General features: G+C 39.2%; 2 protein-coding genes across 9 annotated transcripts in view; both read right to left on the reverse strand.

Annotated features, from left to right (window-relative positions):
• Positions 1–1,236: 1,236 nt before the first annotated feature.
• Positions 1,237–17,050, reverse strand: blmh (bleomycin hydrolase). Its single transcript, XM_086081291.1, has 12 exons — positions 16,883–17,050; positions 15,472–15,669; positions 14,567–14,676; positions 14,279–14,420; positions 12,917–13,005; positions 12,728–12,820; positions 8,824–8,979; positions 8,587–8,745; positions 8,447–8,514; positions 7,143–7,260; positions 6,797–6,863; positions 1,237–2,481 (listed from the first exon to the last, which is right to left on the reverse strand). The coding sequence occupies exons 1-12, from the start codon at positions 16,890–16,892 to the stop codon at positions 2,333–2,335; spliced, it is 1,359 nt and encodes a 452-aa protein (XP_085937417.1). The 5' UTR covers positions 16,893–17,050; the 3' UTR covers positions 1,237–2,332.
• A 452-nt stretch (positions 17,051–17,502) lies between these two features.
• Positions 17,503–22,244, reverse strand: part of rap1gap2a (RAP1 GTPase activating protein 2a) — a 93,117-nt gene continuing 88,375 nt past the window's right edge. For all 8 annotated transcript variants that reach the window (XM_086080499.1, XM_086080500.1, XM_086080498.1 and 5 more), the window contains 7 exons: positions 21,558–21,707; positions 20,719–20,831; positions 20,507–20,605; positions 20,112–20,232; positions 19,750–19,852; positions 19,583–19,656; positions 17,503–19,052 (listed from right to left, as the gene is read on the reverse strand). In XM_086080499.1, coding sequence (XP_085936625.1) covers positions 19,044–19,052; positions 19,583–19,656; positions 19,750–19,852; positions 20,112–20,232; positions 20,507–20,605; positions 20,719–20,831; positions 21,558–21,707 — 669 coding nt within the window. In that variant the 3' untranslated portion in view covers positions 17,503–19,043. The remainder of the gene's footprint in view (positions 19,053–19,582; positions 19,657–19,749; positions 19,853–20,111; positions 20,233–20,506; positions 20,606–20,718; positions 20,832–21,557; positions 21,708–22,244) is intronic.

A 22,244-nucleotide genomic window follows, 5' to 3' on the forward strand; every position in this document is an offset into this window, starting at 1 on the left:
GCAGACATGATGTAAAAGAGGGCAGCCTAGATGTTATCAAATAAAAGTGTGTCCACTTACCAGTTTCTCCTTCTCTTTTAGATGAAGCCTTTGCAAATGTGTTGAACGTCATTCCAATCAGCATCAGCTGAGGCACTAGGTTAATCCTCATTGCAACTCACACAAATCCACACACACACAAAACAGAAGAGGAAAGGAAGCAAATGCAAAGGGCACAAAAAGACAAAATGCATTGAAAAAGTATACTATGTATGGTTCCAACATTGGACATCATTGAAACTTTGATTCATCCTTGACACTTACATCCTTTTTATTAGCCCCCTCTGGCATAATTCAAACTCTGATGTATTAAACATGGTACATACATGGAGGCGTATAGGCCAGGCCCAGAAATGTACAGTGACAATGGAATGTCAGAGTAAGGCATAGGTGTCAAACTCCGGTCCTATGGAGTAAGGGATCTGAACACAAAACAGCGACCCCAAGAGGGCTGATCGAGCAACAAAATTCCAGGCTGGGTGACAGCAGGACTCCAACCAATCATGTCGTCTGACTGTGCTCCAATAAGCATGAACTCATTTGTAGTGTTGTAAATACAGCGAGCCATGAAGTTACACTATTTACTTACACTATTTCTTTTTCAAAGTAGGAAATCACTGTATTTATTTACAATTATGAAGAGAATACTTTTGAAGAGTTTATAAATGGGTTAAAAATTTCTGTCAACGCTATAACATTTTATGTGACTATAGGTCATGAGATAAGAAAAGAGAATGTGACCTACTGATTTCCACAAAGTGAGCTCTCTATTATTATTATTATTAGTAGTAGTATTTACAGTAAAAGCAAGGCTTTCTTAATCTATTCACAGTCTCCATCCATGTTAACAGCACCAACATTAAGATAATAAAGTGTAAAAAAAATAATAATAATTTCATTTTCATTCAACTGCCACAAAATGAATGGAATTACATGTGTTGGGACCAAAACTTGTTTCCTGCTTTTGGCATTCTTCAGAAAAGCAGACATTACAATTAACATGTGCACTGATTTAGCTCGTTATTATTTTGGCCTCAATACAGTTATGGAGAGAAGATTATGCACATTTCGGGGGGGATTAAAGACAGTTTCACATATACCACATCTCTGAATTAATTTAGTGAACTCTTCAAAGAGATTTTGATTCTTCAGTTAAAGACTTAATATTTTTTTTAAAGAAAAGACATGACTCAGGTAGTCTGTTAAAAAAAAAAGATATTTATTCTTATCTAGAACATTATCAAAGAAACATGGGGGACATACTATATAGTAGATTTAAAACGTCTACACTCCCCTGTTTAAATACCATTTTTGGGGAGGTGATATATAAAATCATTTCAAAATCTTTTTCATCAATAATTTGCCCCATTAGATGCACAATTCAACTGGAAAAATCCATCCAACAGGTTTTCTACTAGGATTTTCCTATATAGCTACAGTACATCCATCTTGTCATCAACTCTGACCATCTTACCTATCCTTGCTCAAGGCAAGCACTCCACAGCATGTTGCCACAACCATGTTTCACAAAGTGGATGGTGTGTTTTGAGTGCTGTGCGGTGTTAGTTTTCCTCTACACAAAGAACTTTTTAGGCCCAAAAATTGGGTACATTTTGGGCTCATCTGACCAAAGCACCTTCTCACGTTTGCGATGTCAACTATGTCAATGGCGCCTCTGGGTTGTGAGACGACCACTCTTACCACTGAGCCACTTGAAAAATATGGCCTTTATGGAAGAGTGGCAATACATGTTACAGTAATAATCAGCATTCTTCATTTGTCTGGGAAATGGGGGTAGACACTCATCTTAAAAACAATCAAGTTCGGCCACATTTGACAAAAACACACTTGAAATCTCACTTTTTGGCCACAATTCCAAACATTACACTTGGAGAAAATACAACACTCACAAAACCTTCAGGTTTCTGCTAGAAAGCAAAATAATTCTGTGAGAGTGGAACTTTATTTTGCACTCAATCAGAAGTACTACGTGATTGGTTAATTCTGAACACAGCCACATCATAAGAAGGTGTGCACACCTGTGCAACCACATTATCTCAATTGTTTATTTTTTACTTCCGAATGAAAAGACACAAGTTACGGGTCACATTAATGGTGGAAAAGGTCTTAAAAAGTTATTTTTATATAACAAAAATCTGGCATTTAAACAGGGATGTGTAGACTTTTTAGAGCCAATCCATCGCAGGTAAAAGGATAGCCGCAAGAGCGTGGGGGGAAAAAACAAAAACAAAAAACAAAACAGAGGTTGAGGTAAAAACATGGGCGTCCACACTTAGGCCAGAGAGCCCATTGGGTCCCAGGCAGGAAGTATAACAGGCTCTTGGCTCATTACTTCCAGGACATCAGGAGAGAGGAACTTTTTGTCGACGACTACCTCGTACACATACTCTGAGAACCAATCATCTGTCATGATGAGGTAACCTGCAGGGACGCAGAAACAAATGATCAAAATAGCACACTTGTTTGGATTATCATTTGTGCTTCTTCAATGGATTTATGGATGAGTAGCTCTCTGATACACTACTTTTGTCTTATCAGAAAGGAAAATAGCTTCAACTTTACAGCTGTGTGCACAGAGACTTCTGCTGAAGTTTAAGTCTTAACAAAAGTTACAGAAATGGGTGAGCTTTGCAACAGACATTTCTGAAATCGGCAGCGTATGCTAATCAGAACAAGGAAGTCACAAGTCACAGTTAACTCCAAGTGAAACATAAATATCTTCAACATGAAATAGTCAAAAAAGTAGGTAAGTAAGTACAGCACTTACTACTGTACTGTTACTAGTGAACTTACTGGTTTAAGTTGGTAAGTTATCTCTGCCACTGGTCGTCAAGCTAACAAAAGCCATGCTCATTGCTGGTGTGACTCGAATCAGATTGTGACAACTTTGCTGAAATTATTTCTCGTTTGTGTATTTTGACTAAAACACCTTTTATCAACAAACCTGGGAACTGTTTTGAACTGTGAAAAGTCTCCTTTAACCCATTACGGCCGGGAGCGTGTGACCGCGCTTCTCCCATTAAAGCCGGGAGCGCACCTGCGCTCTTCTCCCTTTAAACCCGGGAGAGCGGATGTCATTTTATTGTGTTTTGACCAATTCTTGGTTTGATAGCCGATGAAATGCATCAGAATATGCACGATAGGGTGACGTGGGCCTCATAGCATGTCCTGGAATTTTATTTGAGCGTTTATGGTTAACGCAGTTTCGAGTTATTAAATAAATGACGCTAGAGGAATTTGAATCAGTGTAACGAATTGACAGTGACATACTGTTAAGAAATATGTTTGTAGACAATGAGGATGTTGAAAACGTTGACGGCCTTTTAATAGAATTGACGATGAATAATTACTGCGCTCCAGTGTTGAAAGTAAATATATTTGGAGTTATACACCCGCAGATGTGACATTTGTTTGTTGATTAAAAAAAATATATATAATATATATATATATATATATATTGAAGGTTTATAATAAAATAATCAACTTAGGTTTGTGTGAACGCCACAAGTGTAAGCTCTAAAATGTATTTGGAATTATGCTTCTATCTGCTTTAGGAGCTGAGATATCAATTATTTTTTTAATATTGTTGAATTTCCAGGAAAACTTCAGGTTTTTCGGGGGTGACTCAAAAGTCACCCATAGGTTTTAGAGGAATGTCATGCCAGGCGCTTTAGGCCTTAATGCAGTGGTAGGGAACCCTGGTCCTCGAGAGCCGCTGGCCTGCCTGTCTCCCTCCATCAACACACCTGATTGATGAACAAGATCGTCATCTGGCTTCTACAGAGCTTACTGATTAGCTGATCAGTTGAGTCAGCTGTGTTTGAGGAGAGAGACATGGAAAAAGGGGAGGTCAACTTTAAACATTTCGTGGCAATAATATGTTCTGTGACCTCACTATTCTAAACATGACATTCTGATTAATATTACATTCGTGGAATATGAGTTATGCAGTGCAGCTGTTTTTATCCATCTGAGGAGTTTCAGGCAACGACCAATCACAGCTCCCCTGTTTTCTGAAGCTGAGCTGTGATTGGGTATTACCTGAGCAACTGTGATGTCATTTTCACGCGACAGCAAGTGACAAAACGGCCGCCTTCTGACAGTGATAAAAACGGCTGGATTATGCTGCTTAACTCATATTTCACTAGCACAATATTAACCAAAATACCGTATTTCGACTAGTGTGGCTATTAGAACATATTGTCAAAAAAAATGGGGGGGGGGGGGGTTGCTTCCTCCTTTAAAGCTAGATAAATCCCATGTCAAGATGTGAGACTGATGGAGAGGTTTTTCTCTCAACACCAGCGTTCAATTTGTTTTCTCTCGTTCCCCTTTCATCTCATGCTCGGAGGAGAGAATCCCACACACAGTGGAGCTATCAAAGACATCAGTGACTGCAAGAACATGGAAGTTCAAAACAATATATTAGGGTGGTGTGTGTGCATTTCAGCAGAGTGTTCATCCAAGTACGCAAATCATAGTTGGCATTTTGCCTTGGTTGTCATTGACGCAAACCAATGGAAACCCGCATGTTGGGTGGCATAGTGCTGGATGTCATTATTTGTTTTGAGGGAAAGGCCGACTGTCTACTCTCACAGCAGAGGCATGGCACCCATCTTGCTTACCTCACAACTTGAAACATGTCAAGGAAAATTAAGAATGCAGAGGTACTGTAACAATTAGCTAAAATCCTTTAAAAATAAATGAATACCATATTAATAATTGTTTTTAAAGAACACTTCCCATCAACATGTGCATCAAGTTGGGGGGGCCTTTTCCCCCCACTTGAAAATAGAGACAGTGAAAACAACGCCAAGTTGAAGCATCATTTAGAGTTTCGACATTAAAGATTTTAATTCATTTTTTAATTCATTAAAGATTTTATTCTAGAAGAAATTGAAGGGATACTTGACTCATTATTTTTAGCAGTAAAAAAATATTTTGTCCAGAATTAATTTGATAACTTCATTATTTTTCATGCACACTTAAAACCTTTAAAAACTAATTTTGCCACTTGCTGTCGACTGAAGATTACCTCACCTGTGCTGAAAATAGGTAACGACCAATCATGGCTCATTTGTTTTCTGGGTTTGGTCAGCAAACTGAGCCATGATTGGTCGTTACCAGTTTCCTCTTGGTGAGGTCATCTTCAAAATTAGTTTTTTTAATATCAGGCGGTGGGTATGTTATGCCGTGAGAAGCTGGAGCTAGAAAAGGGGGCGTTTGTTCTGTCCAGTAGGTTGTGAGAATGTTTTCCATTTTACATGGATCAAAGTTTTCACAATGTTAAATGGCCACAAAAAACCTGCATCTGCACTAAAATATATTGTAGGTTTCATGGAATAGTTTGTGTAACATAAATGAACTCAGAAAGTACAACGGCAACTCTCCCAGAAGGCCAGACGCTGCTGAAGCTGGTAAGGCTAAGAACATAATTCATATATGGCCCTTCTTGTAGGTGAAAGGATCAGGTATCAAGTTCATATAGATTGATTTAGGATATCAGAAGGCAGTATTGTCTTTTTTTTTTATGCTCCCAAATGTCTCATTTATGACATGCCGTAAAGTTACAGAGCCTACCTGACGCTAATGTCCCATCACATTGAAAATGATTACGAAAACACAATGCGCTGCCAAGCTTTGGTCCAAAACTATGTGCAAGTATAAGCAATTGCAGATGTGAGCGCTTTAGTATGGAGGACACACAAAGTTAAAGTTCTCCTGAGAGACTCTTCAAGATTAGAGAGATTGTTAAAAGGCCTCAAGGGAGATGTCAACCTTGTAAACACACTCCATGACTCGCTTCCAAAATTAGCTCTCATCTACCGGTACATGGCTTTGCTTTTCATATCCCCTCTATGGATTCGACCTGTACAAAGTGGCTAGTCATGGTCCATCTCGTGTCTTTATCATTCATGTTCAGACCCCAAAACTCCCTACATCTGTTTCCGCCTTAGCTTTTGTCAGCAAGGCCCCAGGTTCCCAAAAGAACGCCTTCACTCAAACATTTGTTGTCAAAGCTTTATTAATTTGGCTGCGAAAGGCTGGAGTTCTTTTGCCTTTTCTCATCTGCTGGTGTTTATGAATTTTCACATTTTTCCAGTCACTGGTTTGTGGGTTCAAACAAATATTGTGAAAGCATCTTTCACCCTCTCTCTTCTGTATGTAGTGCTGCACTGTACTGTACTGTATGTGTGTGCTGCCTGATGACGCATGAACCGAAAAGCTCCTACAAATTTGCAGTGGAATGCTGAGCCGAGAGACAAAGCGGATGGCGGGTTCACAGGAAGATAAACCACAAGGATGAAAGGATGAAAGAATAACAACAACAAGACAGTAAAGTGTGGTGGTGTGAAGAAGCATCTGGGATGTGTGGCCTGTTAAATAAAATCCACATCAAAATCTGATTATGTTGCATTCTTTCTCTGAGTAGCAGCCTGGCCAATACTGAATAAAAAGCTTGATTTAATTAAAATTTTGTAGTGCGCTCTGGAAAAAGTGGATGTTAAGGGTTAGGTGCTGCTATTTTGGTTAGCAACCAAGCTCAAATAGGCTCAGCAGTTACCTTTAATGTGAACAACTGAGATAATTACCATTTAAACCATTTATTGTTCATTTTGAAAGAAGTCTTAATTTGTCTTAAATGGGTAATAAAGTCAGCAAGCCATACTGTGTATATTTATTATGTTAAAAAAAAGGGGAAATATCAGACGAAAAAAGTATGACTCTTGGTTACCTTTGTTCCCACGGTCATCTCCCCAGGAATTTTCCACCCTCCACTTTTCATAGCCCTCTTTTCCATCCTGAGAGAATCCGAAAGAGAAGACAATGAAGAGATTAGAGCTAAGCAGGGGGCACGTGAAAGCAAGTGTCCTGACAGCTGGCGTCACTTAAAGGGGAGAAATTGACAGAAGCATGAATCACTTCAACCAATTACCAAAGGATAAAGTTGGATGCAATAAACACTGGCCTAGGTAAATGAATCTATCCACAGTTCCTTTTGGCCATGCCAAGCTGTATCAATGACATCTCCAAAATGGACACCGTAACCCCTCAACTACTGTATACGTTTGTGTGCCTACCTTGTCTGTGACAGCAGTGAGGATCATGGCGTGGGTCATGAGAGAATCTCCACAGACCAGGCGCTCTGCCTTTGTGAGATTCTTTACTGAAACTCCAAACACCAGCTCGTGGTTGAAGCTGCACATACACAAACACTCATTTAAGAATGATGTTCTAGGATGCTCACAAGAAAGTACTTGTTTCACAGGGCCATTTACCTTGGCGCTAACAATTATCAGAATAAAATATAAATACAGTGAACCCCACATAAGCGCAGATCGGCATTTGAAAATTCACACTTTTTTCTTTCTTTTTTTTTTATACCTAGCCTCCATAATTTGCTGAAAAATTCACCTATTCACCGTCTTTGTGCTGGGCCAAAGAAATAAAAGTATTGCTTACAAGCAGTGCTTTGCCACCATCTTCTGGCATTCATAGGCAATTATAAATCTTACTAGGGGGACGTCAATTTCACAATTTTGCTATTTGCAGCAGGGCTTGGTCACTGTCACTCACAAACACCAGGGGTTATTATACACGAGGTTCTCATTTTCCAATTGTAACCTTTATAGGACGCTTTCAGGCATAAAAATATGTTGTTGTGCAGAAAAATCGGACGCTCTGGGCTCAGTTTCCACTGTGCTAGTTTTCATTTTATCATTTTGTATTTATGGCCTAACAAATGTGTTTCATATAAATATTAACTCTAATTATGGTTACGTTAGTGACTTGTGTAAAAATGAGGACTTCCTGGTACCGCATACATAATTCAGTTTAGTAGAGGAAGGGGTCAAAGAGGTACAAAAAATATATTTAAAAAAAGCAAAAAGAAAACAAAGCATATTCACACTGCACACAAATTCACAGGTCATTTTTCAGTTTTTGACTTGCCAAATGTTATTAACAGCCACTGGAATGAAAGTTGCTCTACTGCGTCAGAAATTTAGCACAAAGCTGGCTCGTTTCATTGGCTAGATTTTAGCATGGCGCCAGTAACTCAGACAAATGGTGGGGCACCTGAAGGGCAAGGATCAGAATTGTTCTGCTGTGGAAAGACAGATGCCTCACGCAGGAAGAAGAGGTCTGGTCTTGTCATGCAAAGCCGCTACAGTGACGTTATACAAACACCCCCGTGACGCAATTTTGTCAAATTGAGGTAGGCTGGTTTACTGTTATACTAGATTTTCCTGATATTACATGGTTCTTGATATTGACATAGTACAACTGTCAAAACCAATAAACAGATTCACTTCAGTATTTTATTTTTCAGTTATCTCCACTTAAGAAATATTCTCAACATGCATTACTTAGAAGTAAAACTCACACATTCATGTCGTTAATGCCCAGCTTGCTGTGGAAATGTTTGTCAACATCACAGCCGAACCATACAGCCTAAAAGAGAAACAGGGGTAATGTTTAAAATGAAAGCATTTACTGTACACGTTATGGCTCGTTTCAACCTACTTCTCCCTCCTTTATGGACTCTGCAGCAGCCTTTTTGAGAAGCTCGATGGGCTGATTGTTGTAGAGCGTCTGGCGACCTTCAACCATGTTACCGAGGTACTCTACACTGTACAGCTTCCCATAAGGGTTTTGGGGTCGAGGGTCATTCACAAGGCAGATCTGACGATAACAGAAAATTGAATTTAGAGAGTGAACAGGTCCCCAAATTAGAAACAGTAGTATTATGGTCGCACATACTTTTTCCTGAATGTTGTATAGGGGTTTGACATGGACCCTGTAAAACTCTTGGGGGGTGAGGGGTCCCACACGATGGAAGTTCTTATCCTTGTCCCTGTACTCCCAACAGATGGTTTCAGGCGGGCTGCCGAGACAAACGCTAGCCACACGGAACACCTACAAGGCAAACACGTAGACACAAAATCTCTTTGTAGTAAAGTGTGACGCATGCAAGTGGTTCAGTAGTAGGATGTTTTCAAATCCCCTCGAATCACATTTTAATCAGCAAAAAGCCAAATGTACCTACAAATTCGATACTCATCAACCATCACTGCTATTAATCATGTCCAGTTTAGCTCCTCTTTCTACAGCACTTCCCACCCAACAGCCATTTCTCTTATTTCCCTTTTTGTACCTCACATTTCTTAATGTGCGTCTTCCTGCTGGCCAAAAGAATGATTTCCTGTGGGCTAAATAGGACTGTTTGGACGAGGCCGTCAGTTAATCTGGCCCTTCTAACCTCTGCAGAAGCTCTCAGGAATTTCCCGTCATGCTTTGCACCTCTCCCGTCCTGATTTTTCCTCCCCCCCTGGAGCGAATATACGCAACTGACATCCTGAATGATAAAAAGGAACTGAACAATTAAGAAGCCATCAAACATCCCATCGGTGGCAGAAACTACAAGATGTAGCTAGGCTGTCAACAGTCGTTCTTCGACTTGTGTATTTTTTTTTTTAATACTACCCAATTCTTGGGCAATTATTTTCTCAAGTGGCAGACACAAATTGGAGTTACGAGTGTTGGATGGTGGCAGCAAATTTAATGTTAAACAGCAGTTTGATAGATGGTGAACGATTCTTGCATTGCAATTGGCAGGGAACTAGTTAAAAAAAAGGTGGTTTTAGAAAACAATTAAAAAAGTTGGGTCAAACTGACCTAAGTAGCGGATCAGTCCCTTTTTGACCTAAATTGGGTTATTTCTTACTGTGTCCCGTGACCCCAAATAAACTGTACATTTCTTGCTGTAAACAATATGATTAAGTGCATGCTATTGGAATTAAAAAGAACACTTTTTAACATCTGTGTTTTGTGTTCACTTGGTTAACTTATAACATGAAAGTAAGGTTAATAATATAAATTAGATTACACATTTTTCAATTTTACTTAAATAAGGGTGATGCAAAAATGAGTACACCCCTCACAAAAATGACTAAATCTAGTACTTTGTATGGCCTCCACGATTTTTAATCACAGCACAGCTTCTAGGCATGAAATTAACAAGCTGGCAACATTTTGCTATATTAATATTTTTCCATTCTTCAAGAATGGCCTCTTTTAGAGACTGGATGCTGGATGGAGAGTAATGCTCAACTTTCCTCTTTAGAATTCCTCATAGGTGTTCAATTGGGTTCAGATCAGGAGACATACTTGGCCACTGAATCATTTTTACCCAGTTTTTCTTCAGAAATCCAACAGTGGCTTACGATCATTATCATGTTGGAAAAGTGCATGACAACCAAGGGCACTGAGTGATGGCAGCATCTTTTCTTTCAGTATTGAGCAATGACTCAAATGCACGACACGGCCCCTATCCACACACGTGCACAAGAGAATGTTTTCAAACCAAACAAATGATCCTTGAATAAAATCCGCTTGAAGAAAAAACTACAATGTAGTGGATTAATTTCACAGTTCACTCAATAAATCTTAAACTAGGAGGATACTAAGCATTGCAAAATGAAGGCTGAAGACAAATGGCAAAACGTGTTCAGTACTGATGTTTATTGTTAACATCGGCTTACATACTTTTTTTTTTTAAAGGATACTAATCAAACGTACTTGTACTACACCCATGCTATACAACTCATTCTTTTAACATGAGCAAATTCTCCATTGCAGCTGGCCTTGAGTGAAGAGCGTTTCACAAAATAAACCACTTCCAGGTGGACAAACAAACACTGACTACCATCAAGCAGCAGCCCACCTCACCAGACACGCTACACCGTGTCTGCAACTTTTGCTGTTACAAAAGTGTGCGTGTGTGTTTAAACAAACAAGCCAACATCAGAATACAACAAAACAGGCATCAATAAAAGCTGCTTAACAAGATGCTGTCTTGGGAAAATGTCTCAGTTGAAGACTGATTGACTGCCTGCTCCCTCATATGAAAACACACACTTGCACATATAACACAAAGAGGTTTCAACAATCACACAATGTTTTTTTATGTTTCAATGTTTTGTCAGCTACAGTTATGGAAAATGTATGTCCAAATGTCCAGCCTTGTCAGCTGAACCACCGTTTTCAACTTTGTGACTCAGATGGTAATGTGCAACTGATTCTGATATGCTTTGTGGTCAGTGAGGTCCACTCTGTATGATATACAAATGTATGTGTGCTCCCACTTGCAACAACTGGGTGGAAGTTTCCATTGTACACATTATGTCCATCCATTATCTATTGCACTTATCTTTATTTGGTCTGGTGAATATGCTGGGTCCGCTGACTTTGGTCAAGTGGCATTGTACAATAATCACAGGGAACATGTTGACCAGAGCTGCCAAAGTCCGGTCCTCGAGAGCCCCTATCCAGCCTGTTTTCCATGTTTCTCTCCACCAACATAACTGATTCATGATCAGGATCGTTATCAGGCTTCTGCAAAACTTGCTGATGAGCTATCATTGGATTCAGCTGCGTTGGAGGAGGGAGACATGGAAAACAGGGGCTCTCGAGTACTTGACTTGGACCATTTAGAACAGGAGTGAGCAAACTCGGTCCTCGAGGGCTGGAGTCCTGCAGGTTTTGGAGGTTTCCCTCTTCCAACACAAGCTGATTTCAATCAACAGGATCGTTATCAGGCTTATGCAGAGCTTGCTGATGAGCTGATCATATACCAGCTGTGTTGGAGAAGGGAAACATCCAAAACCTACTGGACTCCGGTCCTTGAGGACTGAGTTTGCCCACCACTTATTTAAAGTCTGTAAGTATATTCAAAATGGATTCTATTCATTCTATTAAGAGTATAATATTGTTGCAAATAATAGCCCCTTTCAACCTGTTTCAGCAAATTAGCTAAGTTTCTATATATTTGTATTTTAATAATGCAGATAATTATTGTTTTATTAATGAAGGCATTTTTAAGGCTTGTAGACTACCAACGACCCTTCTCAGTAAACTATTATTTAACAGCCCCCTCTTCTGGTTAACATGGAACATTGCTGTGGTGGGACCACTCCTATCTTGGGCACATGAGTACATAAATGACTGTTCTATACATCAACAAAGAAAAAGACACACGAACACTCAGGCAATAATATAAGGTGCTCTATTCACACTCTACGCAAGGTCTCCAATGTCGTTTGTTTTTAATCAAAAACAAAGATCAGCAATAGTTAATTGTTCATTCCATCCATCCATCTAATACTGTCCGCTTACCCTGTTCAAAGTTACAGTAGGGTCTTAGTGGGTGAAGTTTGAACTACACCCAGTTCTAATCACCAGTCAATCACAACAAAATTGTGATGAGTGTGAGAATTGAGCTTAGATTCAGTTATGGTCTGCTACATTAATAAGTGTCCTAATGGAAAACTAATGCAACTTTTTCTTTTTTGTTGTATTATATCATTCTGATCAACCAACAAATACAAAAATGGGAACCACAAGGTTTACAAATAACCACCATTCAATCATTGAGCTTCTCCTCAAATAGTTGAAAGAATTTTTTTGGCTCAGTCAGTTTGACAAAAAAAAAGGTGTAGCATAGCTTCTGCTACAGACACGAGCTAGATGGTTCTTAGTAGTAACTTTCTCAGGTGTCATTTCTCTATCTTAAAAGACTCCTGGCAATATTCCAGAGACATAAAGGTCATCCCTCTTATATTGTCCTTTAAAATAAATGTTCCATAAAAAAACATCCAGAAATTACCTCCTCTATCATGGTATTGATGGTGTCGGATATTTCCGGTTGAGTTGCGTCACTCTCCACCATGCTCCTCAGTTTCAAGCAGTATTCTCTCAGCTGTGAGACACAATTGGTCAAAGTCACAAAAGTCAGCAATTCCAAGGGCAATTTTAGGAGTTGTTGGGTGTCTAGTTAAAATGAATACATACACACCTTGTGGTTGAGAATGCCATTCATTCTGCGAGAGGCCTCTGAGCTGTGTGCCTCTGGGAAGCATTTTTTTGGTATGACACCATACTTTTCTGAACAAAAGACAAAATGAGACAATTTCAGTACAGCCGCGTGACTGGTCCTCTCTGGGAGTGACAAGGATGGACAGGATCATGAATGAGATCATCAGAAAGATAGCGCAGGCTTGAATGTTTTGAGACAAATCTAGAGAGGCCAGATTGAGGTGGTTTGACATTTGCAGAGGACGGACATAGATATATTGGTAAAAGTATGCTGGAAACTGAGCCGTTGGGTAGGTGGCAAAGATGAAAACCTTGAGTGAGGGAAGACTTACAGATGGCTGGATTTACGCAGTCACGCCTACTACAGCACACGTCACAACTGTCTTACAGTCTTCATACATGTCCTGCACCACTTGAACATACTTCTCTGCCACTCCAGACTTCCTCATACAACAGTTCCTCTCTGGGCAACCTGTCATAAGCTTTCTCCAGATCTACAAAGACACAACGCAGCTCCTTCTGACCTTCTCTATCAACATCCTCAAAGCAAATACTACATCTATGGTACTCCTTTCTTTTTTTTTTGGCATGAAACCATGCGGCTGCACAAAATTTTTCACCTCTGCCCTCAGTCTAACGTCAACTAATCTTTACCATTGCTTCATTGTGTAGCTCATCAGCTTTATTCCTCTGTAGTTGTCACAACTCTGCACGTCTCCCTTGTTCTTAAAAATGGGTACCAGCACACTTCTCCTCCATTCCTCAGGCATCTTCTCACTATCTAAGATCCTGTTGAACAACCCAGTCAGAAATTCTACTGCTACCTCTCCTAGACACTTCCATACCTCCACAGGTATATCATGAGGACAGAGTGCCTTTCCACTCTTCATCCTCTTCAATGCCCTTCTCACTTCATCCTTACTAATCTTTGCTACTTCCTGGTCCACCACAGTCACCTCTTCTATTCTTCATTCTCTCTCATTGTCCTCATTCATCAACTCTTCAAAGTACTCTTTCTATCTTCCCATCACACTACTGGCATCTGTCAACACACTTCCATGTGTTACATTCCTGATTACTTTAAAACTAACTTATTTTTGTTGTTGGTCTAAGAAGAACAGCATTTGTAAAGGTAGAATTTCTATGAAGTTGTTGTATTGCATATCTCATTACATTTATGCAGGTTGTTTAAAAAATATTTTTTATAAATATTTGAAATATTTTAATAGTCAATAGTCCAGTTCATTTCCTAAAATGAATGTATTTTGCTGATTAACTTTGCAAAATTACAAATTACACCAGATACAATTTTACCAATAGTAACTTCCAAACTACAACTAACCAATGAGATTGACCAACATATCCCACTGTCCTCCATCATTGGCTGGATTGGAAAGAAGGAATTGTAGGAGGCGTCCATCCATTGTCTCCTTTCTCTGAGCTGTCTCCACATAGGCATGAAGGAAGAAGTAACACCGCTCAATCTGTTGAAAAAAAAAAAGTCGAAAGGCAAAAAAAAAAGAAGGAAAAAAAAGTAATAATATAATAACTGAAAGAATGTTTACCCCAGAGGTGCATTATCCTGTCATAATGTGGAGAAACTGAAAGTGCATGCACCGCAAAATCTCACCTTATCCCAGAAGAAGAGATATGTTTGACTAAATTCAAACTCTTCTATGTTAAACTTCTTCATGAAGGGAAGTCGCATGACATTGAGACATGAAAAGATCCAACACCTTCCTGGTGAAGAAGAAAGTTGACAGACATGTTAGTTTGGGTATGACTCGTGCACAAAAGGTACAGAAAAGTGAGCTACAAGGTTTGACATTTTTTTTTACGAGTGTAAGTTTGACTACATTGCATTATGTATTCCTATAACAAATTACAGAATTACAGAAAAAATACTGACAAGCATCTACCGATAAATGCCCACATATCATGAAATCCATGCATGACATTCAGCTCAGTGAGCATTTAGAGATTCTTGGCACGTGTCTGTGTCGGGGGCTGATTTATGTGATACCAAAGACGCGTACTGGAAATGGGAAAGAGGAATACTGCGATGATGACCATAGTAATGGAACTGGATCTTCTTGCGATGTGGTGGCATACTGGCACAAATGGGATACAACTCTAGTGCATCTATTCAGTACAGTATGGCTAAGTCAACATTAGAAGAAAAAAAAGAAAAATTGGAATCTCTGTTATGTGTTCATCTTAGAAAAAAACACACACACACCTATATGATTATAATAGAACGCATGATGCATGAAGTACACTCAGCTCATATGCGCTAACAAAGTTGAGTAAGACTATACAATTTAATGGATTTCCGTTTTATGATTGTGGTTAATTATTTTCCCAAACTCACCATGACAATAAAGAATGTTGCAATATTACACAAAACATTTTATGCTCAGTTAATAAAGCTTTAACACAGGCCAAAGGTTTGACTTGGTAAGGATTACTTAACTTCCATTACCTCAAGTTATCCATGTACAAAAAACCCAGATAAGAACAAAATGGAATAACTACCTGAGCTTTTTTGGTTAGTGACAGGCTTGCCCTCTGTGGGGATAGCATGCTGAAAGATGTGTACCGTATCCTGGACAGTCTGCCGGTGTAGGCAAACGTCCAGGGGGTCGATGCAGGTTGACACGTTCTGGGCTAACAGGTAGCGGGGCTCTGCCTGCAGGCGCTTTAGAAAGGCGGCAACCTTCTCTTGACTGAGACCTGGAATAGCAACAAAAAGAGATGATGAAGTCCATGAGCTAAATATATATATATATATATATATATAATTTTTTTTAAAAGCTTGATTATAGAATCGGCAGCAGTGTGGTTAGGAGGTGATACTAATTTCTCCATATTCAAAAAAAAAACCAGGGAGGAGGGTTGCACAAATACACAATATACGATAAAAATAAACATGGAAGGGAACATTGCCTAGTCATGCGTGCTGCCAAAGGTTTGTCCAGTTGTCCACCAGTCAACTGCATTCTGTTACTGACCATTGACAAAATGTGAAACACAAGCTCCGCCTGCACTGTCGCTCTCCATCTTATAATCAACAAAATCATGTAAGTGTTTGAATTGACGTCCAAGTTGTTTGCAATGGTGAGAGGCTAAGCACACGGTTGCAGAGTGACTTGCAACTTCCACAAATACAGGTTTTGCCACTGCTTTCCCGTATTAACCAGATTATTTATGATGCAAACTGAAAGTAAGATTTACTTTGTTTTTATTTGCCAATTCTGAATGCCCCCGCCCTATATGTGCTGCAGCTGAACCTAATGCGGACCAACACTATAGCACATAAATTAATATATACATTTACACCTAAACAGTGGGATTTTAGCATGCGTCTACGCAGGCTGAAACAAGCCTTGATGCACAGCAATATATATATAAAAATTAATAAAAAAACATATAGCGAGGGTAACTCCACATGATCTAGTAAAGGGCCTGAAATATAAGTTTAAACTTCTTTAAGTAAATTGAACGAATTGTTGTTGAAACAGCCACCTCACTTAATTTACTGGGGCTAAATTAGCAACAACAAACAATGACTAATGTGTTCTCACGCATGAACAGATCGGGCACGTCTGAGGTAAATCTTCACGAAACCCGAAATCTTTTTTGTTGATTTCACAGATGTACAGCTTCTATAGCACCTGCGAAACAACTCCACTAGTAACAAACCCTAGCTAATTTGAACAGTTCTTGTCATCAACTGCGTCTAATTAAAGGGTGATGGTTTCTAAATTGTATATTCACCTTTCCTATACAATGCTGTGAACTTAAAAGACAAAGCAGCCGTGTTAGGCAAGCTAGCTCAAGGAATGCTAACTTAGCCGACTAGCTTCCTCAGTTGTCATGCTGTCAAGCACAGGCAGTCAAAGAAGCACGCTGGCACGCAAACGTGAGAAAGCAGCAACAAACTTACCTGCTTCCATATCGTCGTGGACCGTGAGAGTGTTGTGTGGTTCGCGATTAAAAATAATAATACTATAATAAAAATCACCGGTTCGTTATTGACGTCAGACTCCGTCAATATGTCAACCAGAAGTCAGGGTGCGCTCGTTTGTGCAACCCCGTCTAGTCTTTGACGTGTAACTAGGCGGAGTTTATGGTGTAGGTCTGTGGCCACTTTGCTCTCCGCCCCATTCTGACACGCAGTGTTGATAGCGCGGCGCACATTCTCTCAAAGCATGTCCGCCCAACCTGGTGAAAGAAATAAACTATTGACAATTCCGACCTACGTCACAAGTCCAAATGGCGTTGAACTCGGTGAAAAGAAACTCTCCGCTCAATGAAAAGCAGTGTACTTTGGATCGTTGTAATTGTATATCTGAGGATTATATATATTTTTTCAGATGAAAGAACCTTAACTGTTATCAATGTGAATAAATTTAATAAACCCAGCCAGGCCGAGCAAGAAAATTAATGAGTAAATAAACTTCACCAAAGTTATGGATGTTTTTGTGTGTTTTAAAAAATAAAAAAATATCACAACTGCTATTTACTTTATCTTGTGTTAAAATGGAAAAATGACAAATGCAAAACTCACACAAAATACATTTTATTTGTTGAATAAATTTCCAGCGGCACATTACGTAACGAAATATACATTTACATATTTAGACAGCTTTGAAATTCTTATATTTCCTCTCAAGTTATTTATTTGCTTATGTACCTTTCAGTTATTTCTTTTTACAATGCTAAAAAAAATATTTTAATAAATTAAGTATATTAACAGTGAAAAGGCTGCAAGGCATTTAGGCTGCTGCAAACTCAATGACAATACTATTCCAAGATACTCAAGATATCCCTTCTTCTCAGTTATAAATAAAAATAATTTCAGAAAATTAATTCTGTCAAAAGAACATTTCTCCACAAAAGAATGCCAGGATAACCTTCTGAAAATTGTGTTTAGTCAAAGGAGGTAAGGATATTCTTCAGTCTTTGTCCTTGCTCCCTTTTGTCAAATTGATCCCTATTCATGCACTATTTTAAAATAGCCTTGCCTTATTGTGCATGTAAGCAACTATAGCTTGCATTGCACATTTATATGAAAAACAGCAACAAAAAAAGAATAACTTCAACTTCACATTCAGTGTGTTTTTGTGGGTTCATTCCGCCTTTTTCAAGTCAAGTCATGACAGGAAAATATATATCATACACATGGTACACAGGTGAGTTAACAAGCCTCAATGGGATTATCAGAGGGCGAAATTATTATTATTTTGTTTAACATAGTGAAGTGCAAAATTTTAAAGTTTTAAAAATGTGAGAGTAAAAACTATCTGCAGCTATTTCATCCTGACACAATGAAATAATACACATCTGAGTTAAGAAAAAAATCCTGGTGAAATGTTCATGCAGTACCACTGACTGCACATTATTTTTCAGCAAAACAGGCACATGAATTCAGGAATTTGACATCATGACAAAAAACACAGGTCAACTGAATTCCAGCAGCATTCATAGTGCAGCAGCTAGCAAGGTAACAAAAATTATGTAATCGAAAATAACATTTTCATACACACGACAAACTGAAATCCTACACTAATACACATTAGACTTCCAATAGGCTACCTCACTGATTAACATATGGTTTTATTTTAATAGCATGTGTTCCCAAACCATTTAGAGACATGGCGAACGGGTCAAAACCTCCTAACTGGCCAGCAGCCGACAAGCTAAAAAGTAAAATCTTTGAATAGCATTTAGCTCATTTACCTATTAAACCAGGGTACAGTGTTAAGCTAACACAGACAATAACTGGATAAAAGCTTTGGACAGAATCTAGCTCACCGCAACACAGCCTGGCCAGCGTTAGTTAATGTGATATGAACAATTTACCACATAAATGTACCGAGCTTCCTGTTTGCCAAACGTCTGTCAAAAAGAACCCCAAAAAATGCAGTTCTGCACTGTACACTCACAGTATTGCCAGTTATTTGGGGGACTAATGTGCCCTTGCTAGTCGGATCAACCGTGGCTTAGGGACGTCATCCAATAATGATTTGGTTGTGAAATTGTGGTTGTGTTTTGCACAGCTCCGTTCAACCCGTACACAGGCCCTCTCAAGTCTGGTCATCAAGTTACTCCGACTGAAAAAGAAATGTAGAGACATTGATATATCACAGTGGTTGACAGAATGATTGACATTACTTCAACAAGAAACTCTTCTACAAGTTTGAAAAGTACTGAATACAGATGAATGGAATTTCACTTTATACAACTAAGATTTCAATGAAAACTAAAAAAGGGGGCTGAGGGTGAACCATGCTGATGTAAAGTGTTCAGGATGAAAGTGGACGACATGCTGCCTAGACTAAGTTTGTTTAGTTTTGTGACTGGTTTTGCGTTGATGATTTGAATGTGTTAATTCTTCATGAGATCACAAGACTTATGTTTGATATATCTTCCAATTGCCGTACCAGTTTGGTAAAGGCCCTTTGGTGTTCTATTGAAAATATGCATAAATCAAGGTCCATCAACTTGGAAGTCAGATAGAGCAGCCTTATATTGGCAACATCATGGCTGGGTGTCCAACTACTTTCGTCCATGTAGTGTCGTCAAATTATAATCTCATTTATTCTGATAAATGTTTCATAGGAAATAAAAATATCAAACTTACATTTGTGGACGAGTGGCTGATTTTGTCAAATTTGAACTTCAAGTTGGACCTCGGTGACGTCTTATTCTTCCCATCTGGAGAGATGGAAACAAAAAAAAAGGAAGGATGGAACAACTCATGTTTAAGAGGTTAAAAAAGAGGTATAATTCTAGTAGCATTGATATTACCTGTGGAACTGCGGCACATGATGATGGGAGTTCCTGACACGGGGCTGTCAATGCTGATTGAAGGACTGAAGGCAGAGGATGATGCTATGTAGGGTTGGCTAGCCTGTGTGGAGAAGGATGAAGAATGGAGAAAATTGTACATAAGCAAAATACCTAAATATGAAAGAATACAAAGAGGCGGAGGTTCACGGATAACTCATTAGGAAAAAAGTTAAAATTAACTTAAGGAGAGTTGTTTGTTCTAAGGGAGTCTAGTTGCATCCCTACTCATAAACCTGCAGGATTTGGGACTGTGGGACTAAGCTGGAGTGTCGCAGGGAACGGAAAGCACAAGGAGAAGCTGTGTTGACGGTCATACTCACTGAGTCTAAGTCTTCCAAAGCTTCTGGATCTCCTGTAATGCTGCTGAAACTGCTGGTGCTTGATGACGACCGAGAGATGTTCGGCCTGCTGCCCGCGCTGTCCTTCAGTTTAATGAAAGGCCTGTAAGAGGAAACAGGCGGTTTGTAATAACTTCCATCTAATTTCCGCAATGCTTGTCCCAGTTAGGCCCGTGGGTGAGCTGGAGCCTATCCCAGCTGCCACCTGCTGGTCAGGAGTTAATTGCAGGGCACCTATGAACTATTTGAAAAATCCACATAAGCAAATGAAGATCATATAAACTTCACACAGAAGAGGGGTCAGTAACCTCTTGACCTTGAGGCAGACGTGCTAATCACTGCCGTGCTTGTTGTTGATTAAATTGAGCACATCTCACCTTTCTTTGTTAGGGCAGATCTCAGGTGAACTGGGGTTGGATAATGTCTCCGATCTGACTTCCTGGGACAGTGGACAGATCTCTGTAGCCTTTTGGTCACTACATACAAACAAAACACACACACACACACACACACAAATCAATCAATCAATCAAGAACACCATCTGTTGAATGTGAGAGACAGTACTGGTGTCTGGCAAATAAAGACCAACCTTCGAGTACATTTTTCCGACTGAGTTTCGATGCTGGAGTGGAGACGAGGGAAGAGTCCAGATCGCCTTTTTACTGGACTCTTTAAGGAAGATTTGGTTGACAATGCTGGAGGCTTGAAAATGAAAAATTACAAATTGAGTCTTCAAAAGGTTTTTTAAAATCGATGTTCTTAAAAATTATTTAAAAAAAAGGACATGACATGACATCTCCCTTCTTTCACGCATACACAGAAACATCGCCAGTTTTAGATTAACACTGAGTAGTGTTAAATCTAACACTAGAAAAGTGTTTAAGTGTCCACACCAATGAATGTCAATCTGACACTTTTCAAAGTGTTACTTTTTTTTTTACACTTAACCGGTGTTACTCCAACACTGTATAGTGTTAAAAATATACAGTGGTAAACACTGAGTAGTGTTAAAAGTACTCTACACTAGTGTCAGTGTTAGAAATTTAACTCAAACTAACACTTAATTCTGTTAAAATGTACTTCATTTATATAGCGTTTTTCCTCCTTACAAGGCCCTCAAAGTGTTTTTGACTAACGATGACACGGCATCAGGAGCAACTTGGGGGTTCAGTATGTTGCTTTGACAAAGTCACTCCGGCCTGGGATCAAACCCACGCTCTCAGGGTCGGGAGACAACCATTGTACCACTGAACCAACAACAACAACTCGATGTATCGCTATTGAAATGCCGACAGCACGCTGGAAATTGTAAAGTGTCCTACACCAGAAATGAAGGTGTGGTCAATTTAACACTAAAAGTAGTGCTGTTCAGGTTACACTTAGCTTGACTGGAAATTTAACACTAACAGATTTGCTGTGTATACTCACATTGTAGGTGCTCTTTGTACATTCACTGGTGCCCTGTGGCATTGCTCCTCCACTTAAACTGGCTGGCACACCCCCTCCACCACCGGGGCTTCTTAGGCGATTAGACCCGACCACAGTTTCCATTGAGTGACTCCTCACACGCATGGCCCTCTACAAACAGGCAGAATATATAATGGGTAACTAGAGTTATATCAACACTAAACAAAAGAACAAAGTGTAGGCATGGATTGAAAATCAGTGAGATGTAGTTGGCTGGAAAAAGGGTGCTTTAAAACAATATATTCACAAAGATATGACAAAAAAATATCATTACTCTTTCATTAGTTATCGCAGTTGCACAAATGAATCGCTAGAGGGAGCAATTCCCCATGAAAAGAATCACGCTAAGCTTTATTTCAGTTCAGGCGTTTCCCAACCTTTAAACCAAGGCACCCATTTTACATTTGAAACAATCTCACGGCACACCACCAAATAAAAATGTTAGAAAAAGTATAAATACTGAACCAATCGAATTTGTTTTACAAAAAACTGACAGTGTAGTTTCTGTCATCTTGATCTAATAGAACAAATATTTGTTTTGTCACTATACATCACTGGCAAATACAGTAGATGAACAAAGGTAGATTTGCAACAGTTTCTTACAAATCCCTGCTGATCTCTCATTGCATACATAGGGTGCTATAAAAA

This window comes from Leptonotus elevatus, chromosome 7 (genome assembly GCF_054856555.1).
Source record: "Leptonotus elevatus isolate MCC_2025b chromosome 7, RoL_Lele_1.0, whole genome shotgun sequence".
In the NCBI taxonomy this organism is placed as follows: domain Eukaryota; kingdom Metazoa; phylum Chordata; class Actinopteri; order Syngnathiformes; family Syngnathidae; genus Leptonotus; species Leptonotus elevatus.